This window comes from Triturus cristatus, chromosome 1_2 (genome assembly GCF_964204655.1).
Source record: "Triturus cristatus chromosome 1_2, aTriCri1.1, whole genome shotgun sequence".
Taxonomy (NCBI): domain Eukaryota; kingdom Metazoa; phylum Chordata; class Amphibia; order Caudata; family Salamandridae; genus Triturus; species Triturus cristatus.
Window position 1 is genome coordinate 998,695,947 of NC_140580.1, and position 24,279 is coordinate 998,720,225.

The following is a 24,279-nucleotide window of genomic DNA, read 5'->3' on the forward strand; positions in this document are numbered from 1 at the left end:
GCAACAAAATTGACTGCGCACTACAATGAGAAAAAACATAAAGACACAGAGATAAAGTGGACCATCATAGAAAAGATCAAACATGTAAACAACCTCCAACACAAACTCCTAGAGCGCGAACAACGTTGGGTCCATCGATTAAAAACCCATGAAAGGGGCCTTAATGATTGTATACCCTGGAACCAACTAAATAAATGAAGGAAAAAGGTTTTTTACAACTAGGCCACCTTTCTGTTCCTTGTTTATTAAATACGCGCCCTAAAACTGTCTATCCAACTTGGGGACTCTTATATGGCGGCCACATGAAAATTGGTCCAAATTCCTAATAATAGCATTTGTACACGTTATGCTATGCCCAGCTTATCCTCCCTTCGTTGAAGGGCATACATATATATATACATAACACCCTTTATATATATAAAGAATATTTTTGACTCCGGTTTATCATCTCCTACAAAAAGGAAGTTCCTTCGATAATAACACGCGGAATATACCAAGATAAAAACTCCCCTATTTTTCCTCACTACGAGCTGAATACGAATAAATCATATGCATCACTATTGGTATTCTACCAATAAGTTCGCTGTCATTGCGGTGAAAACTCCCCAATAATAAGCGTTCAAGTATCGATCGAAGAAGCAGGCACACTATGTGGGCTTCAACTGTGGTGTCATAGCACCTTTGTAAAAACACGTTATTTTATCTCACCTTTAATTTATTTTATTTATTTTTATGCCTTGTGTCAGGGAGAATGGTCCAGGTGATTTATACTCGTCCGCAGTGTTGAGGTTACAAGGAACTACATCTCCCTTGTTTCCCGGTACGTTTGTAGACGTAATGACGTAATTCTCACAACGTCAAACGCCGACAACAAAACAATATGTCAATAACAACAGTCTGCATATATTGCTCTTATATTGCATTTTTTTCAAATCATAATGGCAATTAAAGACTTTTAGGTCGTGGTAAAAGACTTAAATCTCCGTGTGTGTCAACAAATCTAATACGGAACTACAAGCCCCATGGTTCCGGGTACGTAATTAACGTTATTACGTACGAGGATACGCGCCCAGGACGGCCTACCGATTTGTTCCTATGACAACTCACGGGTATTAAAACACGGTCCCTTCGCTTTACAAACGCGAAAGCCGGGGACCGGAGCCAAGTAGGTGTGCACGCGGGGCAGGACTTTTGATGAAGTAAGTTATAGACTGGCAACTTCCAATCCGATCGCCAAAACTTTTATCCGTCGTTTCTCTATATGGGGAATACGAGGGATTCGACCTTTTGAGGTTAGAGAAAATCTACTCACCATATTTGTTTACATTTCCCTTAACCTTCTGGGGTCACGATTTTAGGGTTTGACTATAAAGCTACCCCTAGATGCTTTACGGTCCCCTGAGACACAGAAACCATTCAAGAATTGGGTAAGGGACTGTGACCTTTTTATTGTTTATTGTTTTTTAATGCACAGAATCAGGAGGGATAATGATAAATACAACAAGATTACGATTACCGCTATTCTTCTCACAAACACGGTACGAATGTGGAATGAATGTGAGGCATGGAGTGTGTTACTAGTATAAGCATAGACATACTGACATAAATCTAGATCAGTTTATTGAGTACCACTGCCACCCCACCAATCATCTGTCACGTAACAGCATTATGTGATGATAAGCACGTGAGTGGCACAAGTTTGGAAGCAATTGATTACCACTATGTCATAGACACAAATTGGCACAAGTGGTTTATTAATTAGTTCCAGAGCACGCAATGTGGGACAAAGTTTTGAAGAGAAACAATGACATTACTATAAAATGTATGTTGCTTTTGTCTTTGTTTTTCTTTGTTGTCTGTCTTTTCTTTACAGATGGAGTACAATTCATGATTGGTAAATTATCAATCATCATCACAAGGAGCAGCTACTCTGCCCTTGCATCGCATACAGGATAGGGAAACCCCTTTTATCCTGGTTCCTAGGGAGGCCAAAACCTAGCCCTGATGAAAGTCCAGGACCCATAAGGCCATTACAGGACTGAAACATGTTGGCACTAGGGTCTTAGGACCATAAGATTCCTTATAAGACCCAACATTTGTTTTTTTAGTTACCCAAACAGACCCAAGAATAAAGGGAAACCGGGGATCTGTTTGAGGTATTTTAATTTATTCAGCCCCCCAGGTCACCAACTTCTATCAAGAGCTCCCAATACTGTGGTTGAGCCCACCCCGACTTTTAGGCGTCGGGGTGACCCGATGATGAAGCATGACACCACTAGGGTGTGTGAGGGTAAATAAACAAAAAGGAAGACTTTTCCTTGCTCACCTGTTGGTGAAGACGTAGGTATTTACTCTATTTAGATCCTTCACATCTCTCCCCACTAAAGTGCACCCATATCAACTACGGTTGATCCGTTAGAGTAATTTAAGTGAGTAAGTGATTATATCATAGGAGGAGTTACTCTAACTTGATATCCTCTCTACCCCTCCAGGTAATGAAAAAAAGTGTTTTTCTAGTTTACCTTTAAAGTGAATATGATACAATGGCTGTTGCCTCGATGTCTGTTAACAGCTGCTGGGTGGGTTCGCCTTTGGAGCTTTCAATAGATAACCGTATTTCAGGAAGGGCTATTTCCTTGGAAATTACGCTTGTAGCTCTCACCAAAAATGGCTCTAAGGTTGAAATGGTGTCTCTCCCCACAGTGTCTGTCCTTGTCTTCCTTTTCCCAATGACTCCCTGTTTGGTGAAGGGGTAGGGTTTTGTTTTCCCAAAGTGAAAAACAAAAGAAAGCCGTGGTGGGTGGCCCAGCTCAGCCTTATCCTGGCTATGGTAGGATAAGACGGGCCATCTTGACCCAGTCTTCGCCTGACGCCCGCTCTCGCGATTGGAAGCAAGGTGTATTGGTGGCTTCTGGCCGCAGAGGCTGCCGAGGCATGAAGTCCTGCTCCGGTCACCGACACCTGCCGCGATCGCCTTCTTCCGCACTACGGTAGCCCAAGTGTGATTATGTGTGCGCCTCCGAACTGCTTTGGCGGAGTCTGGCCACAGAGGCTGCTGAGGGGAGAATTCCTGCCCCCGTCACTGCCACCTGCCACGATCTCCATCTCCATTATTCGATCATGGTTAGGGTAAAGATGAGGAAAAAGATTTGTGAATGAAATTCCATCAATCGGTTTAAAAAAAAAAGCATTAGTCCTGTCTTTCCCAACACAAAGGAGATGAACTATTCTAACAAGCACTTGATTCAGTTTAGGATATAAAAAGAATAAAGAAAGGTGTCAGCTGCTGGAGTCTTCAGTGGAAATACTCCAAGCATTGGGTCAGGTAGCATAAACCTACACTTGCAGAAGCAAAGGTCTCAAGATGTCTCTCCTCTCCCTCACTAAGCACAGCATGTAATATCAATTGCATTCATGGTAGACAATACCATGTGACTACTTTCCCAGTACATTTCCAGGCTCCCACATCAATAAGTTGCAACTTCATTCCTCCTTGGTCATTCTTCTCTTTCTCATGAGAATTCATTTCCCGGCTTGTAACTGCAATTACACATGAAGGTAAACTAAACACGCTTTAAGCCTCAAAATAATAGCCAACTTTAGCAAGTGCACTGGGTTACAAATGCATGCACAAATGTAAATGCATTGAAAATTAAATCACTTCACCCATGAATAATGCAAAAGCTATTAGGAATCATTAATAAAATACTCTTCAAGTGAATGGGATGTCGTGTTACACCTGAATCTTCTAAACATTAGTATGCACATTTCAATTAATTTGTTTTTCAATAAATCATATCATGTATATAGATTTCCCCTATAATATTAATAAATCAGTACAGTAAATTTCTCCATTGGTTACAATTTAAACACATATTTTATAAACTGTATGTTTTACGTGAAGCACTTCATATATGCGGTACTCCATCTTCTTTAAGTAAGGTTAATCACACAAAATATTTTCTCGAGTGCTGACTACTCATAGTTATGATGCACTCCTACTTTTATCTCGAGGTTTGATCAAAATGATACTTCTCCTCTACCAGTGAAGTCTTCAATGTCATTTGTGATGATATCTAGCACATCACGGCTGAAGCCAGGAGCACTGCATTTGGGGTGTGATGTATAGTGTATTACGGTTCACACTTTGGAGCTGTACAAGAGGTTGCTTGTAATATGACCATTAATTATATGGGATGAATACACATGTGAAAAGTCCTGGTCGTATGATGTAGCAGGTGGTAACAAAGAAAAGGACCACTGACTCTAGAGCTCCTCTAAAGTCAATGTTTTGAAGGCAGGATGTGCAATTCCTGATGTGGACATCTGAGTATGAGTTTTCAGTTTGGTTCATGAAATGTTGTGTCTGTGTTTTACTCTTTCTTTTATGAACTCCATAAATTTTCCAATATGCAGACATATTGAAAACGATTTCTATAGAGATATGGTGTACTATCTAACTCTTTTATATAAATTGTGTATAAATTAGTTTTCGAAGCCGCTCTATACAGTGATTGAGACACTTTTAGGGTTTCAAATGTAAAACGCTATTAAGGGTAGGTTCTCGTCTTGGTTTTTTTCACTTCATGTCATAAACTGATAAAGTGTTCAGTAAACAACTTTCAAGTCAGTCACTAATATATTGCACATATTTGTTTAACACCCAGGAGAACAGGAACTGGATAACATTCTCTGTAAGAAAGGTGAGTTATTTTTACATTTCATAATTTTCCTTGTAAGTAAATATATATCTCCTTCTCTTCTTATTTTTCTGCTAGCGTTGTTTGTGCTTGCTGTTGCTTTTTAAAGCTGACACCTGAGCAGCACTCACCTTATTTTTATTTGTTTAATACCAAGTTTGAGACAAGGTAGGCTGATGAAAAGAGGATTGAATTCCAAGTTTAGTGAGTGTGTGAATTATTTGCGTCAACTCCAAGTTTAAGATTGAGCAAGCATTGGGTGGAACCAACAACATGGCATAGTAGAAGTGCTGTCCTGAAGCTCGCCATAGGCAACAACTATGCTGATCAAATCTATGGTCATAGAGCCTCATTGACCCCCGATTTCGCTGCCCTGGACTCTCAGTGATAACCCGCACCCCGAAGTGGCTCTTGGTTGATGGGGGACCACAGTTGATGAGTTTGGTGGAGAGATCCCTTCCACTGTCTAATTCCAACATGGTGACTTCTATGCACAGAGACTCGGCGCCTGAGGGTAGAGTCTGTTCTGTGACGATGATTGCAGAAATCAGAGAGAAGCATCGCCAATGTCCAGCTTTTGGGTGACAGTGCCTCTTGGCGGGAACCCTGGGGGAGAGCTGGAGAGTGGGATAGAGAAATGACCCAGGGAAGTAGTGGCCTACTCTGGCAAGAGGCGGCAGCTCTCGGAGTTATGAGGCAACACCAGTAAAAAAGAGTCTGAGTGCGCCGCTGTGACTGTGAAGCTGTGTCTATGCCAGGTAAGTCCCTCCTCCCTAAACGCTGCCCCAAGGTGTTTTGGTTGGGATGTCGAAGAGGAGGGGGATGAAGGACAACTTGCCGTCTGGCGCAGGATGGAGAGACATTGCAGGGGGTGGGGATCAGTGAACAGCAACCACCCCCTCCTGACAGGGAGGCAGCCCTGGGAATCATCAAGTGACCCCTGCATGGCGTGCGGGAAGGAGCAACGGTGTGGAATAACTCGGCCTTGCTGAGATAGGCCATAGAGGAGATCGAGACCTGGAGCTGCGTCCCCCCTCCCTTTCTATCTCTTTCGGAGCCGGCTCCCTGACACCACCCTGAATCAGTCGCTGATCCATGTCTTGGCCTGGCACACAGCAAACGTGCCTGGTGCCTGGCTCTGGCCTGCCCTGCCCCCCCACCCGGCAGAAGATTGGGAGGTGAAGGTAAGGTGGGCCTGTGAATCGACCAGGGGTCCCCCCAGAAACCGGCTCACTGTTCGGAGTGGAGGGTGCCCTACAAAAATTGAGTAATTTGAATGCATCCAAGATGAGCGCCTTTCATGCAGTGGTGTTGAGTGCTGGTCAGAGTGGAAGCCCTAGGACACACCATAAAGCACATCGGAGACACACAGCTAAGCCAGGGCCCCTCCATGGGGGCTCAGTATCTGTAATTACTGCTTGGGGTGGATGTGGTTGGACTGGCTCCTCTTTTGAGGCTCGGCGAGGTCCTAGTGGAGAAACTTGGAGTGTCCCAGAGTGCCAGAACCCCCCTGTCACTGCAGCGCTAGACACCTCAGGGAGGTAGAGTTGGCAGCAATATAACCCTGGACTATGGCAAAATACAAAGACCCGAAGCCACCTCATCAGGCAAAATTGACAGGTACGCTAAACTGGTGAATACGACGGCTGGTCCGACTACATCACCTGATTATGTGGGCCTCCTCAGGGCCATTCAACTCTCGAAGACTGCCCTGGAGACTAAGATTGGAGAGAGGTACAATCGGTGGTCTCGCTGTTGAGACAGGATCTCCGCAATGTGGCAGACCGCGTCTCCGGGGTTGAACAGAGGGTGTCTGAATTAGAAGATGTGACACAAGGTATGGGCCAAGACATCAAAGAACTGCAAAAAGTGGTAAAAGATTTACTCTGGAGAGTGGACGATGCAGAAAACAGGGCGAGACCCAACAATATAAGACTGATGGACTTCCCAGAGGGGGTGGAGAAAGACAACATGATCGGCTTCCTCAGTCATTGGATCCAGTGTACATTCTCGACAGAGCAACTGTCCTGTTGCTTTGTGATGCAGAGAGCTCACGGAGCATTGACAGCTAAACCACCACCTGGAAGTGCCCCAAGAGCCATCATAGCCCACCTATTGAACTTCCACGACAAAGACAGAATCCTTAGAGAGGCTTGGCATATGGGAGAACTTAAATATGGCTCATCCACTAACATGGTATTCCCTGATTACACATAGGAGATACGTCAGTTGAGGCACAGGTTTTGATGTGTTCAAGGCGAAGCTTTGCTCCTTACACCTACAATACATGTTGCTCTTTCCTGCGAAATTGAAAGTTCTTTACAACAACAAATCCCATTTCTTCAACACAACACAAGAGGCATGGTGCTGGCTAGAAGAGAGACCGTAACTTAAACCAACACAAGTGCTTGACTCCTCTCACCCACACAAAAACAGACTGGGTGCGAGACCCAAGATTTGGTCCTTGATCAGGCGTAAATGCACTCGGTCGAGAAGAGTGAGCGACGATACAAACAAGACTCCCCAGAGGCAGACCTAGTGATGGCGGATCCTCAGCCTCTGAAGACGATACCCGCCGACTGTAATATGAACAGGCATGTGATACTGGAGAGGGCGAGACAAGCACCAGGGGAAAGGACATTGCGGAGACGTGCCGTGACTCCGTGACCGAGGTGCCAAAAATAAATCAACTGTAGGGCATGGAGGATGAAACCGAGAATCCTACATCCTGAGGGGGTGAGACTGCATAGAAACTACAGGGGCATTGCTGAGAGACTCTGGCGGAACTGTGAGCAGAAAAATGGCCCAGGGGGAGCCCCAATAGGGAACTGGCTGCCCTGGAGGCGTTTGAGACGTACTTGCCATCCCTTCCCCCTTTGGCTCACCGCGAGTTGAGGAAGTGTAAGGGGGGAAGCTATAAGTGACACAGCCCCAGTAATATTGCAGGTGTTTGGTGAATATGATACCCATGCAGGATATTCAGTTAACTGGGACAAGTCAGAACTCTATCATATGGGATTGGCACCAGATCTTGATACCTTGCCTTGATGGCTACGTGTAAAAAGAGAAGGCTTCAAATACTTAGGAGTTTTATTCACCACAGACAGAAAATTGGATCTGAATCACAACCTCCAAAGAATTATTCTAGAGCTCCAGGCCGATGTTGACCGGTGGAGCAGACTACCCCTTACGCTGCTCGGCTGCGCAGCAATGTTCAAGATGACTGTCCTGCCCAAGTTTTTTTACGTATTCCAAAACAATTACTACCCAATCCCAGAGAAATATTTTATCAAGATTAACGGGGAGATCCGTAAGCTGCTGTGGAATGGAGGCCACCCTTGGATCTTGCCACCAACCCTAAAGAGAAACCAATATGATGGTGGGATTTCCATCGCTGACGTCCAAGGGTACTATTGGGCTGCTCATTTAGTAGGTATAAATGACTGGGAACATGTGCGGTTGATCACCCTATTTACTTGCTCAAATGCACCCAGTTCCGCATCCAAATCATGTGTACAAAACCTATATGGGGGAAGTGGAGCCAGAAAACTTTTACCGGTGACCCAGGTAACTATTGATGCTTGGAATAGGGTTCAGAGACACCTGAGGTGGGCAACACGACACACCCGAGAGACCTCGCTGTGGTTAGGCAAGAGATGAGGAAATAGAAAAACTTGAAAGGCTTCAGAACTGCCTACTGTGCAGGAGTGGGGAGTGGGAATGGATACTTGTATGGCTGTGGAAAAAGTAACTTATCAGTCAAGAGGATGCCCACAAATATTTGATAAGATTTTAGGCCCCTGGCGGAAATATTATGGATTGGATTTAGTAGAGGATGTAGATAGGCCTTCATGAGAATGATTGTTACCTTGTCCAATGTTAAATTAGTACATGGGCCTGTATTAGGTTCATGTGGGCATGATTACTATACCATCAATATATCTCTATCTATGATCATACGTGATTTGCTGCCTGTTGCACTGCCCCAGATGTACCTTGGTTTCATCGTATTGTCTAATGCGTCTTTACCTTACTTCCGATTCACTGTGACGCTTTGTTTCTTGGTTTTTGGAAAATGCAATAATACAACATTTAAAAAAAAGATTGAGCAAGCATTACATGTGACGTTGAATTGACATCTATGTAACACTAAATATGTATGGCGGAAGGTAGATAATGACCAATAATGTATGCTAACCACTATATTATAGAATATCGTATGGAATCCATTTGGTCTGCAAATAACGTGTAGCCTCATATTTTATTAAATGTGTAACCCCCCCCCCCCAATAAAGGGTGCAGTGAAAATATGAGAGTAAAATATCTGTTTAGCCAGATTGGGTCAGAATTCCGGGTGCAATGTTATTCTGGATTTGCTTGGTATAAGTATGTTTCAGACTACTTGCTCACTGTATAATTTGTTGGTAGCACATTTTAAACAGGGTTTCACTTTTGTTTCTGTGGTAATAGGCGTAGGGTTCAGAGATGGAAGCCCTGAAAGTCTCTCATTTAGGTATAGGTTGGCAGTGAGTTAGGAGGTAGCTAGAGAGGAGTCATAATCACACTTGGAAAAACAAGAACATAGGATGTGAACAACTGTTAGACTGTCTCAAACATGCAATTTCTATCAAAAATGTTAGAAAGCCGTGACATTGTGCAGCTGAAACAATTTCTCTCTGACAACAACCTACTGCATGAATAACAAGAGGCTTCAGGTAAGGTTGCAGTATGGAATCAGCCATTTTACAAAAAGTCAATACTTAATAACACACACATGTCGTATCATTTCTACACTCATGAAAATCATCTCTAAATGAAAAATTCTTCATTGAAAGACATCTTAACCGCCACCCAAAAAAATCCAAACTTGTATGACATCGACTTCGTCAAACATAAGAGGCAAACTTCAACATTAGTGAACTTAAAAAGAAGAAAGGTATCACAGATGTCTTTTAAAAAGTACTTGAGAACACTGTGGGGTGGCTGCAACCTTTTCAGGAACACTCTGTGATAACTCTACAGGTTTCTTACACGTCTAAGTGCTCTACACTGAACTGAGGTTGAGCTAGTTGTGGTCAGCACCGAAATCACCGGCTTTCACTCTAGAAAACTGGCTTCATTTATGTAAGTCAAATCATAAGCTTTCAACATTTTGAGAGCAAAGCAATGTCCTAGTTTGCACAAATCTTAACGCAGGCTCCAATTTTACACAGGAATCTATACCCAAAGTTACACGTACAGAGATTACAGGCTCAGGTACCAACTCCTACCTAGCTGGTAGTCATTTGTAAAGCATTGCCAGGAACCACCATCATGGCAGTTCCTGTCTATGAGGTGCTATGAGGTACAGGCCTTATGTCACAAAATGGCATTCAAAACAGATAAATACAAATAATGGAAGCCCAGATAGACCCGGCTCTGGACCCAGAACATAATGGATCAATCTGAGAACCATAGACTTCTAAAAAAAAAAAAGTGAAAAAAGCTGGAGCTTCCTAAGAGAACAAATGTATGTATGCATCATTGTATGACAACTGGATAGTGAAAATGTTTCGGTCCTGCATCTGTATCGATTCGTTTTATGGTGAAGTGTTTTTGCATTAAGTTTGGTAACCTTGGTTTAATTTATCTTGGCAGTAATGTTCATTGGAACAGCAACGGTGTTCCTTCCCCGCAAACACAATGATTCGCCCGCGTCATACAAATGCAGGCAGACAAAAGGCTTAGCTACAGTGGTGACTACTCCGTTACCGCCATGGCCAAATTTCTCCTATGGCCCGACGGACTGAAAAGGTGGTTTTGCGATAGGCCATTTTGATGTCGCCTCACTGCGTTTTGGGCCCTTGCCTGCCGCGGGTACTTGGGCCTCCCACACAAGTGAGGCCCCATTTTTACCGGGAGACCTGGGGGAACGCTGGGTGGTGGTAAATTTGTGTGAGCCCGGTAATGCCACTACTTTCCCACCCCAAAATGTGTGTAAAAAAGTGATTTTTTTCTGCAAAAATTGAGGTTTGCAGGGGATTCTGGGTAAGGAAACGTAGGGGGATCCACGCAAGCCATACCTCCCTGGAAGCCGCCGGGTGTCTAGTTTTCAGAAATGCATGGGTTTGGTAGGTTTCCCTAGATGGCCGCCGAGCACCGGGCCAAAAACCTAAGTGACCCCCCTTGCAAAACCAGGTGGTTTTGCGATAGGCCATTTTGATGTCGCCTCACTGCGTTTTGGGCCCTTGCCTGCCACGGGTACTTGGGCCTCCCACACAAGTGAGGCACCATTTTTACCGGGAGACCTGGGGGAACGCTGGGTGGTGGTAAATTTGTGTGAGCCCGGTGATGCCACTACTTTCCCACCCCAAAATGTGTGAAAAAAGTGATTTTTTCAGCTAAAATTGAGGTTTGCAGGGAATTCTGGGTAAGGAAACGTTGGGGGATCCACGCAAGCCATACCTCCCTGGAAGCCGCCGGGTGTCTAGTTTTCAGAAATGTCTGGGTTTGGTAGGTTTCCCTAGGTGCCAGCAGGGCTAGGGTTCAAAAACTACAGCTAGTCACTTTGCCAAAAAAGGGTCATTTTTCACTGCAAAATGGAGGTGTGACCACGTTGCGTTTTGCGCCGTTTCCTGTCGCGGGCACTAGGCCGACCCGCACAAGTGAGGTACCATTTTTCTCGTAGGACTTTGGGGAACGCGGGGTGGGTGGAAATTTGTGGATCCATGCAGATTCCAGAACTTTCCATCCCAGAAATGTGGGGAAAATGTGTTTTTTTTGTCATTTTTTTACGTTTGCAAGGGATTCTGGGTAACAGACCATGGTGGGAGGCAGTCAAGTCACCCCATCCTGGATTCCCCTGGGTGTCTAGTTTTCAAAAATGTATAGGTTTGCTAGGTTTCCCTAGGTGCCGGCAGGGCTAGGGTTAAAAAACTACAGCTAGTCACTTTGCCAAAAAAGGGTCATTAGTCACTGCAAAATGGAGGTGTGACCACGTTGCGTTTTGCGCCGTTTCCTGTCGCGGGCACTAGGCCGACCCGCACAAGTGAGGTACCATTTTTCTCGTAGGACTTTGGGGAACGCGGGGTGGGTGGAAATTTGTGGATCCACGCAGATTCCAGAACTTTCCATCCCAGAAATGTGGGGAAAATGTATTTTTTTTGTCATTTGTTTATGTTTGCAAGGGATTCTGGGTAACAGACCATGGTGGGAAGCAGTCAAGTCACCCCATCCTGGATTCCCCTGGGTGTCTAGTTTTCAAAAATGTATAGGTTTGCTAGGTTTCCCTAGGTGCCGGCAGGGCTAGGGTTCAAAAACTACAGCTAGTCACTTTGCCAAAAAAGGGTCATTTTTCACTGCAAAATGGAGGTGTGACCACGTTGCGTTTTGCGCCGTTTCCTGTCGCGGGCACTAGGCCGACCCGCACAAGTGAGGTAACATTTTTCTCGTAGGACTTTGGGGAACGCGGGGTGGGTGGAAATTTGTGGATCCACGCAGATTCCAGAACTTTCCATCCCATAAATGTGGGCAAAATGTGTTTTTTTTGTCATTTTTTTACGTTTGCAAGGGATTCTGGGTAACAGACCATGGTGGGAGGCAGTCAAGTCACCCCATCCTGGATTCCCCTGGGTGTCTAGTTTTCAAAAATGTATAGGTTTGCTAGGTTTCCCTAGGTGCCGGCAGGGCTAGGGTTAAAAAACTACAGCTAGTCACTTTGCCAAAAAAGGGTCATTTTTCACTGCAAAATGGAGGTGTGACCACGTTGCGTTTTGCGCCGTTTCCTGTCGCGGGCACTAGGCCAACCCGCACAAGTGAGGTACCATTTTTCTCGTAGGACTTTGGGGAACGCGGGGTGGGTGGAAATTTGTGGATCCACGCAGATTCCAGAACTTTCCATCCCAGAAATGTGGGGAAAATGTATTTTTTTTGTCATGTGTTTATGTTTGCAAGGGATTCTGGGTAACAGACCATGGTGGGAAGCAGTCAAGTCACCCCATCCTGGATTCCCCTGGGTGTCTAGTTTTCAAAAATGTATAGGTTTGCTAGGTTTCCCTAGGTGCCGGCAGGGCTAGGGTTCAAAAACTACAGCTAGTCACTTTGCCAAAAAAGGGTCATTTTTCACTGCAAAATGGAGGTGTGACCACGTTGCGTTTTGCGCCGTTTCCTGTCGCGGGCACTAGGCCGACCCGCACAAGTGAGGTAACATTTTTCTCGTAGGACTTTGGGGAACGCGGGGTGGGTGGAAATTTGTGGATCCACGCAGATTCCAGAACTTTCCATCCCATAAATGTGGGCAAAATGTGTTTTTTTTGTCATTTTTTTACGTTTGCAAGGGATTCTGGGTAACAGACCATGGTGGGAGGCAGTCAAGTCACCCCATCCTGGATTCCCCTGGGTGTCTAGTTTTCAAAAATGTATAGGTTTGCTAGGTTTCCCTAGGTGCCGGCAGGGCTAGGGTTAAAAAACTACAGCTAGTCACTTTGCCAAAAAAGGGTCATTTTTCACTGCAAAATGGAGGTGTGACCACGTTGCGTTTTGCGCCGTTTCCTGTCGCGGGCACTAGGCCAACCCGCACAAGTGAGGTACCATTTTTCTCGTAGGACTTTGGGGAACGCGGGGTGGGTGGAAATTTGTGGATCCACGCAGATTCCAGAACTTTCCATCCCAGAAATGTGGGGAAAATGTATTTTTTTTGTCATTTGTTTATGTTTGCAAGGGATTCTGGGTAACAGACCATGGTGGGAAGCAGTCAAGTCACCCCATCCTGGATTCCCCTGGGTGTCTAGTTTTCAAAAATGTATAGGTTTGCTAGGTTTCCCTAGGTGCCGGCAGGGCTAGGGTTCAAAAACTACAGCTAGTCACTTTGCCAAAAAAGGGTCATTTTTCACTGCAAAATGGAGGTGTGACCACGTTGCGTTTTGCGCCGTTTCCTGTCGCGGGCACTAGGCCGACCCGCACAAGTGAGGTAACATTTTTCTCGTAGGACTTTGGGGAACGCGGGGTGGGTGGAAATTTGTGGATCCACGCAGATTCCAGAACTTTCCATCCCATAAATGTGGGCAAAATGTGTTTTTTTTGTCATTTTTTTACGTTTGCAAGGGATTCTGGGTAACAGACCATGGTGGGAGGCAGTCAAGTCACCCCATCCTGGATTCCCCTGGGTGTCTAGTTTTCAAAAATGTATAGGTTTGCTAGGTTTCCCTAGGTGCCGGCAGGGCTAGGGTTAAAAAACTACAGCTAGTCACTTTGCCAAAAAAGGGTCATTTTTCACTGCAAAATGGAGGTGTGACCACGTTGCGTTTTGCGCCGTTTCCTGTCGCGGGCACTAGGCCAACCCGCACAAGTGAGGTACCATTTTTCTCGTAGGACTTTGGGGAACGCGGGGTGGGCGGAAATTTGTGGATCCACGCAGATTCCAGAACTTTCCATCCCAGAAATGTGGGGAAAATGTGTTTTTTTTGTCATTTTTTTACGTTTGCAAGGGATTCTGGGTAACAGACCATGGTGGGAGGCAGTCAAGGCACCCCATCCTGGATTCCCCTGGGTGTCTAGTTTTAAAAATGTATAGGTTTGCTAGGTTTCCCTAGGTGCCGGCAGGGCTAGGGTTCAAAAACTACAGCTAGTCACTTTGCCAAAAAAGGGTCATTTTTCACTGCAAAATGGAGGTGTGACCACGTTGCGTTTTGCGCCGTTTCCTGTCGCGGGCACTAGACCGACCCGCACAAGTGAGGTACCATTTTTCTCGAAGGACTTTGGGGAATGCGGGGTGGGTGGAAATTTGTGGATCCACGCAGATTCCAGAACTTTCCATCCCAGAAATGTGGGGAAAATGTGTTTTTTTTGTCATTTTTTTACGTTTGCAAGGGATTCTGGGTAACAGACCATGGTGGGAGGCAGTCAAGTCACCCCATCCTGGATTCCCCTGGGAGTCTAGTTTTCAAAAATGTATAGGTTTGCTAGGTTTCCCTAGGTGCCGGCAGGGCTAGGGTTCAAAAACTACAGCTAGTCACTTTGCCAAAAAAGGGTCATTTTTCACTGCAAAATGGAGGTGTGACCACGTTGCGTTTTGCGCCGTTTCCTGTCGCGGGCACTAGGCCAACCCGCACAAGTGAGGTACCATTTTTCTCGTAGGACTTTGGGGAACGCGGGGTGGGTGGAAATTTGTGAATCCACGCAGATTCCAGAACTTTCCATCCCAGAAATGTGGGGAAAATGTGTTTTTTTTGTCATTTTTTTACGTTTGCAAGGGATTCTGGGTAACAGACCATGGTGGGAGGCAGTCAAGGCACCCCATCCTGGATTCCCCTGGGTGTCTAGTTTTAAAAATGTATAGGTTTGCTAGGTTTCCCTAGGTGCCGGCAGGGCTAGGGTTCAAAAACTACAGCTAGTTACTTTGCCAAAAAAGGGTCATTTTTCACTGCAAAATGGAGGTGTGACCACGTTGTGTTTTGCGCCGTTTCCTGTCGCGGGCACTAGACCGACCCGCACAAGTGAGGTACCATTTTTCTCGAAGGACTTTGGGGAATGCGGGGTGGGTGGAAATTTGTGGATCCACGCAGATTCCAGAACTTTCCATCCCAGAAATGTGGGGAAAATGTGTTTTTTTTGTCATTTTTTTACGTTTGCAAGGGATTCTGGGTAACAGACCATGGTGGGAGGCAGTCAAGTCACCCCATCCTGGATTCCCCTGGGTGTCTAGTTTTCAAAAATGTATAGGTTTGCTAGGTTTCCCTAGGTGCCGGCAGGGCTAGGGTTAAAAAACTACAGCTAGTCACTTTGCCAAAAAAGGGTCATTTTTCACTGCAAAATGGAGGTGTGACCACGTTGCGTTTTGCGCCGTTTCCTGTCGCGGGCACTAGGCCGACCCGCACAAGTGAGGTACCATTTTTCTCGAAGGACTTTGGGGAACGCGGGGTGGGTGTAAATTTGTGGATCCACGCAGATTCCAGAACTTTCCATCCCAGAAATGTGGGGAAAATGTGTTTTTTTTGGTCATTTTTTTTACGTTTGCAAGGGATTCTGGGTAACAGACCATGGTGGGAGGCAGTCAAGTCACCCCATCCTGGATTCCCCTGGGTGTCTAGTTTTTAAAAATGTATAGGTTTGCTAGGTTTCCCTAGGTGCCGGCAGGGCTAGGGTTCAAAAACTACAGCTAGTCACTTTGCCAAAAAAGGGTCATTTTTCACTGCAAAATGGAGGTGTGACCACGTTGCGTTTTGCGCCGTTTCCTGTCGCGGGCACTAGGCCAACCCGCACAAGTGAGGTACCATTTTTCTCGTAGGACTTTGGGGAACGCGGGGTGGGTGGAAATTTGTGGATCCACGCAGATTCCAGAACTTTCCATCCCAGAAATGTGGGGAAAATGTGTTTTTTTTGTCATTTGTTTACGTTTGCAAGGGATTCTGGGTAACAGACCATGGTGGGAGGCAGTCAAGGCACCCCATCCTGGATTCCCCTGGGTGTCTAGTTTTCAAAAATGTATAGGTTTGCTAGGTTTCCCTAGGTGCCGGCAGGGCTAGGGTTAAAAAACTACAGCTAGTCACTTTGCCAAAAAGGGGTCATTTTTCACTGCAAAATTGAGGTGTGACCACCTTGCGTTTTGCACCTTTTCCTGTCGCGGGCACTAGGCCGACCCACACAAGTGAGGTACCATTTTTCTCGTAGGACTTTGGGTAACGCGGGGTGGGTGGAAATTTGTGGATCCACGCAGATTCCAGAACTTTCCATCCCAGAAATGTGGGGAAAATGTGTTTTTTTTGTCATTTTTTTACGTTTGCAAGGGATTCTGGGTAACAGACCTTGGTGGGAGGCAGTCAAGTCACCCCATCCTGGATTCCCCTGGGTGTCTAGTTTTTAAAAATGTATAGGTTTGCTAGGTTTCCCTAGGTTCTGGCAGGGCTAGGGTTCAAAAACTACAGCTAGTCACTTTGCCAAAAAGGGGTCATTTTTCACTGCAAAATTGAGGTGTGACCACCTTGCGTTTTGCACCGTTTCCTGTCGCGGGCACTAGGCCGACCCACACAAGTGAGGTACCATTTTTCTCGTAAGACTTTGGGGAACGCGGGGTGGATGGGAATTTGTGGATCCACACAGATTCCGGAACTTTCCACGACAGAAATGTGTGGAAAATGTGTTTTTTTTGACAATTTTTTAGGTTTGCAAGGGATTCTGGGTAACAGACCCTGGTGGGAGGCAGTCAAGTCACCCCATCCTGGATTCCCCTGGGTGTCTAGTTTTCAAAAATGTATAGGTTTGCTAGGTTTCCCAAGGTGCCCGCAGAGCTAGGGTTCAAAAACTAAAGCTAGGCACTTTGCAAAAAAGGGTAATTTTGCATTGTGAAAATGTGGTGTGACCACGTTGCGTTTTGCGCCGTTTCCTGTCGTGGGCACTATGCCTACCCACACAAGTGAGGTACCATTTTTATCGGGAGACTTAGGGTAATTCAGATTTGTAAAGGAACTGTTATTATCTATTGACTTTCCATGCATTTCTGCTTTCCAAATGAAAGATATTGTGTAAAAAAGAAGTCATTCTAAAAAATGACTGATAATTCTCATGCTAGTATGAGTATTCCCAATTTCAGAAATGTGCAAATATCTACTGTTTCTAAACTCTATATTTTGTTCCCATTTCAGAAATACATAGGTGTCTTTCATACCGATTTTTCCATGTACACTTTTTTACAGAATAATTACTATATACCCGGTACATAATAAAAAAACATTGCAAGCTGCTGCTCAGTTTTTGGCTCTGGGTTCGTCTGGTTCTTGGTGAACCTACAAGTCCTATATATCCCCACAACCAGTAATGTCTAGCGGATGCAACGGTATATTGCTTTTAAAGAGCTGTCATAATTAGAAGAAGTTACAGGTGAAAACGTTGACACAAAAGGCTGTTTTTTTCAACTAAATTTCAATTTATCCTACATTTAACTGTTTGTTTCTATAAAAAAACCTTGATGGATCTACACAAATGACCCCTTGCTGAATTTAGAATGTTGTCTTCTTTTCGAAAATGTATAGCTTTCCAGGATCCACTATTGCTTTTGTACCCATTTCTGCTACTAACTGGAAGGAGGTCAAAAGCACAAAAAATAGCAAAAATAGGCTATGTCCCAGAAAAATACCAAAACTGTGTAAAAAATGTTGGGTTTCTGACAAAAGTCAAGTATCCCCGAAAAGCTGGGAAAATGGTGATTTCAACCCCACAAACCCTTTTTTGATAACATTTGCAGGGAAAAACCCAGATGCTTTCATTTGCAGCCCGTTTTTCCAATTTTTCCAAAAAAACCCAAAATTTTGCTGTATTTTGGCTCTTTTCTGTGACCCCTCCAGGGGAATCCACAAACCCTGAGTACCTTTAGAATCCCCATGATGTTGGAAGAAAAGGATGCAAATTTGGCGTGGATACCTAATGTGGTCAAAAAGTTACAGGGGCCTAAGCGCGCACTACCCCAAATAGCCAAAAAAAGGCCTGGCACAGGAGGGGGAAAAGGCCTGGCAGCGAAGGGGTTAAAAGAAATTTAAGAACGCGTACAGTATACCTAAATCTAGGTATAACACACTATTTCAAAATAAGACATAAAATGAAGATAGCTTTTTATGCATAAGTATTTCAAATGTTTGGAATTGCTTTTGGCTGGATTTGAGACTGGTAGACGTACAGGATAAAGATTGGGGTCCTGATTCACAAAGGTAAGCTCACACGTTTGGGTGAGTTTACATTTGTTTGAGATTTCACAAAACTGCATTTTAGTTGTAACTTTACGAGTGCAGAGACTCCGCAGTCAGGGCGGAGGACTCCACATATAAAAAGATGGGACAGGTTTATCTTTTTCTGTGCGAAGTTCTCCGCCCTGACTGCGGAATCTCCGCACTTGTAAACATACTATAAAAATGCACTTTTGTGAATTCCCAAACAAACATAAATGCACACAAACGTATATGTTTACCTTTGTGAATCAGGCGGGAAAATAATTGTATTCAATTATATGCATTGGATATACTTTTACTGTACCAACAACAAGCATTGGGAAAGCTAATAGGTTTGCAAATACAGAAGTGTTTGGCTTTGCCAATGTATTTTAGCCAAGTTACCCAGCAGCGTGGCTGTGCAGCAGGCTAAAAGTAAAGTTTAGAGAGTCATGCGGCTCTTAAATTTCATGTATATTTTAACAAAGAGTGCAGTCTGAAGGTTTGTTGCCAATTAGCACAAACGTGACACAGGAGTTTGTAGAGAGAAATACATCCTGTGTAACTTGAAGGTAATTCAATGTAAATACTTAAGGCAACATATACAAAACATTCATATTACAGTCGATATAATGCAATTGACAAATAAAGGGAAGAAAGAACCAACATAACTATGTTTCTTAGAAAAGTGCAAAAATTATTTTATTGAGAATCATTTAACAGTAAAATGGAATAACTCAGTCATGCTGATCCATTCATGTCTACAGTCGTACAATCTCATGCACACTAAGCACTTTTAAAAACATTGTCCATGATCATTGAGGTTCGGTTATGGTTTCCGTGGACAAAAAAATGTGGCACAATTTATATTTGACAGTCGTCTTCTACGCGCGTTTCGGCACAAGAAAGTGCCTTCGTCAGGAAAAGAGGGCCACAAAGCTTCAACAGTGATATCCGGTTTATGTCCGATGGCGATGCCCCTTTGCTTGTTGCAGCACTGTATTTTGTGTTGTGTATACCTGGGAACACTAATATGATGATGCTATTGGGATCTTGACGTGTACCTCAAGGATGTCAGTGCAATATATTACAGACAATGTATTCTTTATTTCAAACGTCCATGCTTTGGAGCTCATGATATTGAGCTCAATGTGAGACGACGATTATATTTTCTGCTTACTGCTCGTTGTCGGATGTGGGATTCTGTCATACGCCGATAAGCAGTACATCCGGCAATGAGCAGTAAGCAGAAAATATAATCATCGTCTCGCATTGAGCTCAATATCATTGTTTATTTATTTATTTATTTCTTGTGACTTGTATAGCGCACTATAACCCAGGGGTCTCTAAGCGCTTTGTTAGGATCAGCTATACAATAAAAAGATGCATCAGATTAAAATTTAGCGGCCACCCCACGCTTGCTGGAAAAGCACAGTTTTTAATTGCTTGCGGAAGGGCATTAGTTTCTTTTCATTGCGGAGTTTCAGCGGTAGTTTATTCCACATAGCTGGCAAAGTATGTGAGAAAGCACGCCCACCCACAGTGGTCAGTCTACAGCGTGGCTGAACCAGATATATGGAATCAGCAGATCTAAGCACCCTCCCTGGTTTGTAAAGGGACAGGCGAGATTTCAGATAGGTGGGTGCTCTGCCATGAAGCGCTTTGTGTACAATGCAGAGCCCCTTGAACATTAGCCTCTGCCTAACTGGCAACCAATGGAGTTCCCGCAGGAGGGGGGATGCCTGGGTACTCCTTGGTTTCTTGAAAATGAGCCTGGCAGCATCGTTCATGACCGTCTGCATTCTGTTTAAGAGGCCCTGTGGGAGTCCTATATACAATGAGTTGCCATAGTCCAGCCTAGCCAAAATCATTGCAGAAACCGCGCTCCTTAGGGTGGAAAAAGAGAGTAGCGGGGAAACTTTCCTGAGTTGGCGAAGGAGGCCGACGCAGCAGCCCACCACAGCTGTGACTTGCTTTTTCATGGACAGCTTGCTGTCCACCTGGATGCCCAGGCTCTTAACCACCTCAGCCGGTTCTGGAGGCGTGCCCAACTCCCCAGGCCAGAAACGGTCACACCAAGGGTTGCCAGCGATGGTAATCGGCAACACCTCGGTTTTGTCCGGGTTGATTTTTAGGGAGTTGCCGGACATCCAGTTAGCTGTACTTCTCAGAATGTTTTGCAGTCTGGTAAAGGCATTCTGGCTATCCTCCAGCTGGATAATGATCTGGGTGTCGTCTGCGTAGTTATATACCTGACAGTCCATTTGATTAAGCATTCGAATCAAAGGCTGTAGGTATATGTTGAACAATAGGGGTGACAGAGCAGACCCTTGTGGGACTCCGCAAGTGATCGAGGTTGCGGTAGAGAGCATGTCACCTAATTGCACTTTCTGCGTCCTCCCTTGAAGGAAGGATGTGAACCATGCCAGTGCTATGCCCTGAATGCCGAAGTCCCTCATCCGCGACAGTAGTTGTTCATGACACACGGTATCAAATGCCGCGGAGAGGTCCAACAGCACCAGGGCCCCCGGGATTTTCTTGTCTGCTCTGTTCCTAAGTTCGTCTACGATTGACAACATAACCAGCTCCGTGCTGTGATTCGCACGGAAGCCTGCTTGATTCGGCTCTAGCAGCGTGTTGCTTTCCAGATGTTCTGAAAGGGTGATAAGGACATGCTGCTCCAGGACCTTCGCCAAGAATGGTAACTGGGAAATTGGTCTGAAGTTCTTCAGACATTTTGCGTCTGCCCCCGGTTTTTTTAGCAAGGGAATCAGACGGGCTTCCTTGAAGGCAGATGGCACTTGACCAGTTTGTAGAGAGAGGTTCAGGAGACTCAGCACGTCATCCTCAATGCCCGGGAGTGCGAGTTTGAAGACTTCAGGTGGGCATGGATCCGCCCTAGAGCCGGACTTGACCCGTCCCGTGAGGGAGACTAAACTCTCCTTTGTAATCAAGGGTAGATTAGAGAGCGGGATTATAATTGGCAGTATGGCTGGGATATCCACCGGTGGACAGTCAATTTGCGAGGTTGCCGTAATTTCAGTGACCAAATCAATGACTTTGTTGGTGAAGAAATCCTGGAACTTCTGACAGTCCTCCTGACTAAAGTCCGGGGGCTGTTCCTTGTTCTTCCTGAGCTCCGTGAGTACTCGGAAGACTTCTTTCTGAGGGTTCGTGGCCGTAGAAATCCTCTCCTCGTAGAACTCGGACTTCCTGGCTATAATCGCTTGCTTATAACCAGCGAGAGCCCGTAGATAGTTACTACGAGAGTCAGGACTGTAGTTTTTCCGCCAGGTTCTTTCCAGTTTGCGTAGCCCACGTTTCTGAGCTCTGAGTAAGTCATTATACCACGGGGCCCCTCGTTTCCTATCCGTACGGTTCACCCTACAGATTGGTGCAACTTTGTCTGTGGCATTCTGAAGTTTGTCCATGAGTGCCCCACAGAGGGCCTCTGGGTTGAGGGGGCAATTGTTGGCAGGGGGGTTGGTGCGAAGTAAATTTATCATTTTATCCCCATCAAACTTATTCCACTTCCTAACTGCCTTCCATCCTCCTTTGGTTGTTGTTTTCAGTCTGTCCGCCAAAACCTTGCCTCTCACCAAGTGGTGGTCAGACCATACGCATGGCAGAGCCGCAGCCATGTCCTGGACAGGAACTGTCGTCCACACCAAGTCTAGGGTGTGTCCCTTAGCATGTGTTGGGCCTCTTACTTGTTGAACCAGATCTAATGAGGTTAACGCCTCATCGATCTGTAACGCCTGACCATCTTTTGGGACCTTCTCCCAATGGTAGTTAAAATCCCCCATTATCATTACCTTGTCATATCTTGAGCGAATGTCCTGGGCCAGTCTTATGAACAAGTCAGGGAAATCAGGCGAGGTCCACGGAGGGCGATAGACTAACAGAATCAGCAGACAATCCGTCCCTGATTGCAACTTAACGCCCATCACTTCCGCGCCTGCCAAATTTTCCGTCAAGACCCTTTCAACCAATAGGCGTGAGTTGTACAGGAGGGCAACACCTCCCCCCCTCTTGGCTCCAGATCTATTGTAGAAAAGTGCCGAAAAGTCGGATGGTAGGGAGGCGACGAGATCCGGCATAGAGGAATCCTCTAACCATGTCTCGGTGAGTCCCAGGAGATCTAGTTCTCCTTCTTCAAGAAGGGTAAACACCTCTAAATTATGTCGTTGCAGGGAGCGTGTGTTAAGGAGGCCAAAGCGTAAGCTGCGGGCCTGACTCATAACCTTACGACCCGGCTGGGGAGTGGGGGCGGACAAGATTCTCTCACGCACAAGAATGTCAACACAATCTGGGCTAATATCAAAATTGCAGGTGTTCAAAGACTCCAACTCACCTCTGGTGTATACCAAGCGAGAACCAGGGGTCGTGGCCCCGGGTCCCGTCTGGTCCCTGATGGGCACAGATGGGCTTGCCTCTGGCGAGCCTCCGGCGCGCCCACGCTTCGCGCATACGCTGCGCGCCTGCATGGTGGCAGGGTTAAGTAGCCTCGAGCGTGCAAGGTGGCCAGGCAGCAACTAGGCTGTCAACCACAATGGCGTCCCAAAGCGGCGCTTCCTCCCCCAAGATGGCTCCCGCCCCAAGAACCCAAGAAAGCAGCTAAAGACCCGCTCAACAGCGGTGCAATCTCCGATTAGAGTGTGGGTATATCCTAACTCAAACCCCACCAGAAAACGGGACCCTTCGAAAAAAAATGTAAAAGTGCAAATTAATTAATTATTTCCGCATTTAAAAAGCGCTATACTCGCGCTAGTAGCAGCATGTAAATTCTAACAGGAGCAGCCTCAGTATCGCGGCGCTTACCTAGCAAAAAATTGTCAGTAATATATTGCACTGAAATCCTTGAGGTACACGTCAAGATCCCAATAGCATCATCAAACTGCAAAGCAAAACAAAAGCAGCGGTTCTGAGGGAGGTAGTGGGGGAACGGGGCAAGCAGTGACGTGGGACGGGATGAGGAAACAGGCAAGCAGAGACAGGGGAGGACAGGAGGAAGCAAAAATGAAGAGGAAAACAAGTACGAAACAGTAATGTAACCGGTGAGCTCGTAAAACACTCCAATACTTTCGGATTGTGTCTGTGGTATGTAAAACTGCAAAGCAAAAACATAATGGGGTAAAACAAAAATGCTATGATGCGGCCAGCGCTAACTGCGTCATAGCGTTTTTTATGTAAACAAAGAAATATTACCTGAATCAACACTAGCAGCGGAGGTACACTAATTACATTTTAATAAATCTGTGCTTGGTCCTTGTGCCACTGACAGAAAAGGAAGTGATGCATGCTTACCACATTCTAAATAGTAGGCAGAAAATTAGAGTGAGAACGCTGCAAACGAAGGGTAAGCAATTAGCCGGTATCAAATCCATTATAGAATACAAAAGCCTCAGAACCGGGAGCGCATGTGCTGGCGCATGCTCACGCAGGCGAGACCTAAAATGTATTGTTACTAATGCTGTATGCACAAACCTTTGATCTAAAATGTAAAATATGAATAAACAGGATGTGTTTGCATGATTAGAAGAGTACAAATGATATCCTATTTTGACATGTAATTTGTTAAATAAAGACTTTCCTCCTTTTTCCAGGGGCCAAAAACTGCAAGGAGCTGCAGGAAAGAGGAACTATTATGAGCGGTTGGTACACTATCTATCCTGAAGGGTGTAAAGCTTTGACTGTACTCTGTGACATGGACACTGATGGAGGAGGATGGATTGTAAGTATGTGAGGAAAGAACAGAGATGTTAAAGATACTTAGGCCCTAATAATGAATGGCCTTCTTATTGAGATAGGGCCGATAACTGCAATTACCAGTCCCATAGGAATTCTGAGCCCTGCTGCTGGAACACTGCATTTCTCTTTACTTTCACATGGAGGTTTCAGCTGCT

General features: G+C 45.3%; 1 protein-coding gene across 1 annotated transcript in view; it reads left to right on the forward strand.

Moving 5' to 3' along the window:
* Window positions 1-24,279, forward strand: part of LOC146868565 (ficolin-2-like) — a 426,529-nt gene that overhangs the window by 178,196 nt on the left and 224,054 nt on the right. The window contains exons 6-7 of the mRNA XM_085611308.1: window positions 4,668-4,703; window positions 23,980-24,107. Of these exons, the coding sequence (XP_085467434.1) occupies window positions 4,668-4,703; window positions 23,980-24,107 (164 nt within the window). The remainder of the gene's footprint in view (window positions 1-4,667; window positions 4,704-23,979; window positions 24,108-24,279) is intronic.